This window comes from Miscanthus floridulus, chromosome 10 (genome assembly GCF_019320115.1).
Source record: "Miscanthus floridulus cultivar M001 chromosome 10, ASM1932011v1, whole genome shotgun sequence".
Taxonomy (NCBI): domain Eukaryota; kingdom Viridiplantae; phylum Streptophyta; class Magnoliopsida; order Poales; family Poaceae; genus Miscanthus; species Miscanthus floridulus.
The window spans coordinates 63,818,573-63,824,305 of record NC_089589.1 but is presented as its reverse complement, the minus strand read 5'-3'; the positions used below and the strand labels follow the sequence as shown (position 1 = coordinate 63,824,305).

General features: G+C 44.6%; 1 protein-coding gene across 1 annotated transcript; it reads left to right on the top strand.

Annotated features, from left to right (window-relative positions):
• The first annotated feature begins 848 nt into the window (after positions 1-848).
• On the top strand, positions 849-5,439 carry LOC136484790 (disease resistance protein Pik-2-like). Its single transcript, XM_066481746.1, has 5 exons — positions 849-1,661; positions 1,973-2,063; positions 2,124-2,692; positions 2,894-2,917; positions 3,567-5,439. Exons 1-5 carry the CDS (start codon positions 849-851, stop codon positions 5,316-5,318), a joined length of 3,249 nt encoding a protein of 1,082 aa, XP_066337843.1. The 3' UTR covers positions 5,319-5,439.
• Positions 5,440-5,733: the final 294 nt, after the last annotated feature.

Sequence of the window (5,733 nt, the reverse complement as noted above, 5' to 3'; positions counted from 1 at the left end):
AGCCACCGCTAACCGTCGTTAGTAGACCCTGTGCTCGTACTTTTGAAGCAAGGGAGAGTGCACTATTTAATGCCTTGAATTACATCAATGACATTTATGGGTACCACATCGGCGATCTACACTTCATTGAGTTGAGAATACGACTAAGTCAAAGGCATTTCTAGCTACTTATGTTTGCATGAACTTTGGGGTGTACTCGGACATCTAATATAGAATATTTGAAGTTGGACATCTAGTTTGTAATGACTTGTTTTAAATTATTGTAATATATAAGCTCTTACTTGACTAGTATAGCATATAATACGTGTATGAAAACCATTTGAAACGAAAACAAATTGAATAGAAAGAAACTGCAAAAGAAAAGAAAATAAAAAAAACAAAAAGAGTAATATTTAGTCCCGGTTGGTATAGCCCTCGTACTCGGCCTGGAAACCCCTTTAGTCCCGGTTGGTATAAGCAACTGGGACTAAATGGTCCCCATTCAATCCCGGTTAGCAGACTTAGGACTAAAGGGCGGGCCTTTAGTCCCGGATTGATGGGACTACAGAGGGTTTCGCAACCCGGACTGGAACCCAGTTCTGCACTAGTGGATCCGACCATCCAATAATCCACTCTAGACTTGAGAGCACTGGTCATCAAGTTCTTGGTTGGTACGTATATAGTATCCTCAAGTGGGACAATATGTGGACAATTACAAGATTATTTTAATTCGTACCGTACCAATCAATACATTTCCATCATGACAGGCTGTATGAGGAGTTAGGCCAATTGTTAACTTTCAATATTGATAGGGGGTAGACTAGATTTGTGAAGTCTACAGATTACTAGTACTCCTCTAGACTAGTAACATGCCGCTGGACGAGGCGGTCGAGGAGATCGAGCAGCTCAAGCAGAGGGTGGAGGACGTGAGCAGGAGGAACGCGCGCTACAGCCTCATCAGCGACACCGGCTCCAAGCCCGTGGCGCAGCAGGAGCCGTCGTCGTCGTCGTCGCGCAGCGCTGGCACTGCTGGCGCCATCAACTTGCTGCTGCTCCAGGACATGGACGCCGGGACCGGGAAACGGCAACAGGGGGATCTCACCCAGTTCATCATCACCGACCAAGACCATGATGGCCACGGCCAAGATCTTCAGGTGATCTCGGTGTGGGGCACTGGCGGCGATCTGGGGACTACGTCCCTCATCCGGAAGGCCTACAGTGACCCAGAGATCTGCACGACATTCGCCTGCCGCGCCTGGGTGAAACTACTCGTGCGTCCTTTCGATCCCTGCGAGTTCGTCCGGTGCTTGGTGGCTCAGTTCCACGCGAATTCTTGCTGCACGGATGAAAATGCTGCTGCCGTGCCCGTGGGTGTACGTTTCCTAATACAACAGATGAAGAAGGACGACGGCGCTGAGGAGGGTGAGGGTGAGGTACATCTCTTCCACAAGTTCGAGCGGCAGGTCACAGAGAATAGGTACCTTGTTGTCTTGGAAGGCCTATCAGACATGCAGGAATGGGATGCTATCAGGAGTTTTCTTCCTGACATGAAGAATGGAAGCAGGATCATTGTATCCACTCAGCAATTCGAGATAGCAAGACTCTGCATCGGACAATCTGCCCAAGTACTGCAACTGGAGCAGTTCTCAGCCGACCACTCCGTCTGTGCCTTCTTCAGGGAGGTACGTTCGTAAAGCCTGTAACAACATACTCCTGTACTATGTTCAAAAAAAAAAAACTACACCTGTCATGTGTCCTGTAGATATACTGTAAGGGCATGTTTGGATGTTATCGTATTCACCTAAATCCACATGTGTTAGGGTGGATTGGAGTGGAACTTGAACTAAATTCTACACTAATTCACACCAACACATGTGGATTGGAGGTCAATACGACAACATTGAAACAAGGCCTAAGTTGGACTGCTAAGTTGTCAATGGATTCTACTAAAACCAGGATTGTTAGTTTTATGATATCCGTTCCTTGTTTTCAGGGCTCCCAGAGTGTCGGAGGCAAAAGTGAGGACACTGACAGGGCATCATCAAGCAACACAGGCCATGTTTCCTCCTCTTCCCAAGAATCCGGTAGTGGCGTTGCATCATCATCAGATTACAGAATCCTGACGTCGAAAAGGGAAGAAGCAGCCAATTTGTGGATGAAGAATTATATCCATGTCTGCCGCGACTCAGAAATGAGTGAGCTTCGTAACATCGTGGCTAAGACACGGTTCAACCGGTACCAAGTGAGCATGTCTGTGTGGGGGATCGCTGGCGTTGGGAAATCACATCTCGTCAGAAACCTGTTCTATGACAGAGTGCTTCACGGTGAAGGTCAGTTCGAGAAGTACAGTTGGGTGAATGTATCTCAACCCTTCAGTTTGAGGGACTTCTGTTGGAGTTTGCTCTTGGGTTTTCTGTCAGAATCTCCTCAGGACAAGGAAGTTGCATACAGGCGTATGATTGGAAGCAAAAACCCCATTCAGGAGTGTCGTGAGCTTCTGAAACGACGTCGGTGCCTCGTGGTTATAGATGATTTGCAGTCCAAAGAACAATGGGACTCCATCCGAGATAATCTTGTGTCAGACTGTGACAGCGTTATCATTGTCATTACAACTGAAGCAAGCGTGGCCGCCCACTGCGCTTATAACGAAGACCATGTTTTTAATGTTAAGGGCCTACAGGCTGATGCTGCATTTGGTCTCTTCAAATCGCAGGTGTGTTTTCGCATAAGAACCTTCCTCTATTTTAGTACATCCTTACAGCATAATCTTAGAATTAATTTTCTAATAAAGGAATTTCTAGTTTGTACTTTACCTAACACAATAATCATATAATAAATAACTCTATGATGTCTATCAGGTTGTGATGAACTCTTCATTACTCCATGTACCTTTTTTACTTGTCTCTATGCAAAGTTCCGTATCACCAAGAAATCCTCTGTAATCATATAATAACTCTATGATGTCCCTGAAGAATTTACATAAGTTCCCAAAAATCATGAAGGCCATATCCACCTTTGTTCTCCACTTACATTATATGATCCATTTCTCAACATGTTAAATTACCACTGTCAAAGAATTATTTACAAAAATATTTGCTCTTTATTTCGCTCGTTGGAAACACTATATGTATTTGTCATGTGTTCAGTTTATAATTTACATTTGTTTACAAAGAGGGAAGTCCAAAGTAGCTGGTGCGTTATCATGTACTCCTTTTGTTCCAAATTACAAGTCGTTTTAGCTTTTCTAGATTCATATTTTTTACTATGAACTTAGATATACATTATGTCTAGATACATACTAAAAGCAATGTATCTAGAAAAGCCGAAACGTCTTATAATTTGGAACAGAGGGAGTACTTAAATAAGCTAAGTTCTTCGTTCTTAAATAATAGGATCCCTAAACAAACAATCTCATCCACAAAAGAATTTGCAGTTATTTCTCTCGCCTCTATTGCAAGAATTATTTGTATCTGTTGTGCAATTAAAAAATTACATTTGTTAACAAACAGAGAAATGGAAAATAGCTGGTGTTTAATTACCATTTGTATACTAATTAAAGTTAGTTGTTAATTTTTTAAATATGATAGGTTGACATACCTTCACAGCAGGGTGAGACAACGTTAATGCTAGAACAACTTATTCTAAAGTGTGGTGGACTTCCAAAAGTAATAGATGCTATAGCTACCTTATTGGCCACAGAGACAGCAGTCAAACGGATGGATACTGCAAGAACTATCAACGAAAGATTTATTCATCAACTGGAGACAAATCTTGAATTTAGCAGTTTACGGGGTCTGTTTGTCTGGATGCATAATTACTTTCGTACTTGTCCGGATTACCTCAAGCCATGTATCTTCTATATGTCTATATTTCCACAAGCCTACAGCATTCGCCGGAGGCGATTGGTGAGGCGGTGGATTGCGGAGGGCTACTCCAGAGACAGCGATGACAAATCTGCGGAAGACAATGGGAAGGAGTTTTTCTCCAAGCTAGAAGATCTCAGCATTGTCCAACAACCACCAGAGTTTCTCACGAAGAAGCTCTGTCAGGTGAACGGTTTTATACGCGAGTACGTTGTGTCAAGAAGAATGGAAGAGAACCTCATCTTTGAACTGGGGGACACTTGTGTCCTAACCACTCAGCGAACAGGGCGTCACCTTGTCATAAGGGAAACCTGGGACAGAGACAAGATTGTGTTTGGGAGCATGGACTTCTCGCGGCTTCGGTCGTTGACCGTGTTTGGAAACTGGAAATCATTCTTCATTTCTCAGAGTATGAAGATGCTTCGAGCCCTTGATCTAGACGATGCATCAGGTGTAACAGATGATGATGTTGAGCAGGTAGTGAAACTGCTGCGGCGTCTCAAGTTCCTCTCCCTACGGAGATGCAGTGAGGTCCGCCATCTCCCATGTTCATTAGGTGAACTAAGGCAGCTCCAGAGTTTGGATGTGAGACACACCTCCATAGTCACTCTTCCGGTGGGCATCACCAAGCTACAGAAGCTGCAGTACATTCGTGCTGGAACCACCATCCCAGCAAAGGAAGAAGAATCAGGTTCATGTCCCTCAGGGTGCAGGCTGTCCTACTCCTGCAGACGCCGTCACCTACACCTACACGGTGTTAAGGCGCCTAGAGGGATTGGAAAGCTAACAGCACAGCACACGCTTGGTGTTGTCAACATCGGTGCATCAGGCGGCAAGGCCATCCTCAATGAACTGAAAGAGCTCACCCAGTTGCGCAAGCTAGGAGTATCTGGCATCAACAAGAAAAACTGCAAGGAGTTCTTCTGTGCAATTTCAGGTCATAAACATTTGGAATCCTTGTTTGTGCACCTCGACAAAGGCAGTGGAGGTTGTTTGGGTGACATCTCCCTGCCTATGACTGTGAAGAACCTGCTCAACCTTAAATTGTATGGATCTCTGGACATATTGCCAAGAGGGATTGGCGAGCTTAGCAAGCTCACGAAGTTAGATTTGATGGTGACCAAATTAAACCAGAATGACATTCAGCTTCTTGGGGAGCTACCAAATCTCACCATTCTTCGTCTTCATGTGACGCCGGTAGATGAGGGCGATAATAATCTCGATTTCTGTATCAAGATCAATGGACTTGAGTCGTTGTCTCATTATACAAAGGTCAGGGTCCTGGAGATTGCTTGCAGCTCTAGTTTAACGGTAACATTTGGATCCAAGGCGATGATGAATCTTGAGGTGCTGAAGAGTTACTGCCGGACTGAGTCTGTGACATTCTCAGGCCAGGAAAACCTAAGAAACCTCAAGGTCAATGTCCGGTATGACCACGAGCACTGGACGGCTCCAGCGGCCCAAGCGACTGCCTAACTCCACAGCAGCGAGGATCAGGTGGCAGCAGGAAAATGAGAAGATGCATTCAATTCCCTTTCAAGCTAAGGACGAGAAGTGGGTGTGCGTGAGCCCTTTTTGAGGCTGTCATGTGGGCCTGACATGGTCTTGTAAAGAGGTTATCCTATCTATCAAAATTTCTCCCTATTTTTTTTTTGTATGGCCTCTCCTAACTAACTTCGTGAGTGTGGAAACTGTCATTGTTATGTATCTACGACCCTCTTATTTTATATGATATATATCGGGCTTGTCAAGTAACCTAGATAGCTAGAAATCCTAATCCTAATACAAATAGATTCTTTGGATTTTAGAAATCCTCCTCGAGAGCGTGGTACGCAAGACATGTCGACGAGGTCCCTTAAGACCGGAAACCCCACGCACCCGGGAGGACCCC

Excerpts from the sequence above, each read along its gene's own strand:
- LOC136484790 (XM_066481746.1), top strand. The coding sequence starts at position 849 with ATGCCGCTGGACGAGGCGGTCGAGGAGATCGAGCAGCTCAAGCAGAGG. Across the intron at positions 1,662-1,972 it reads TCTGTGCCTTCTTCAGGGAG|GGCTCCCAGAGTGTCGGAGG; the intron begins GTACGTTCGTAA and ends CCTTGTTTTCAG. Across the intron at positions 2,064-2,123 it reads CTCCTCTTCCCAAGAATCCG|CCAATTTGTGGATGAAGAAT; the intron begins GTAGTGGCGTTG and ends GGGAAGAAGCAG.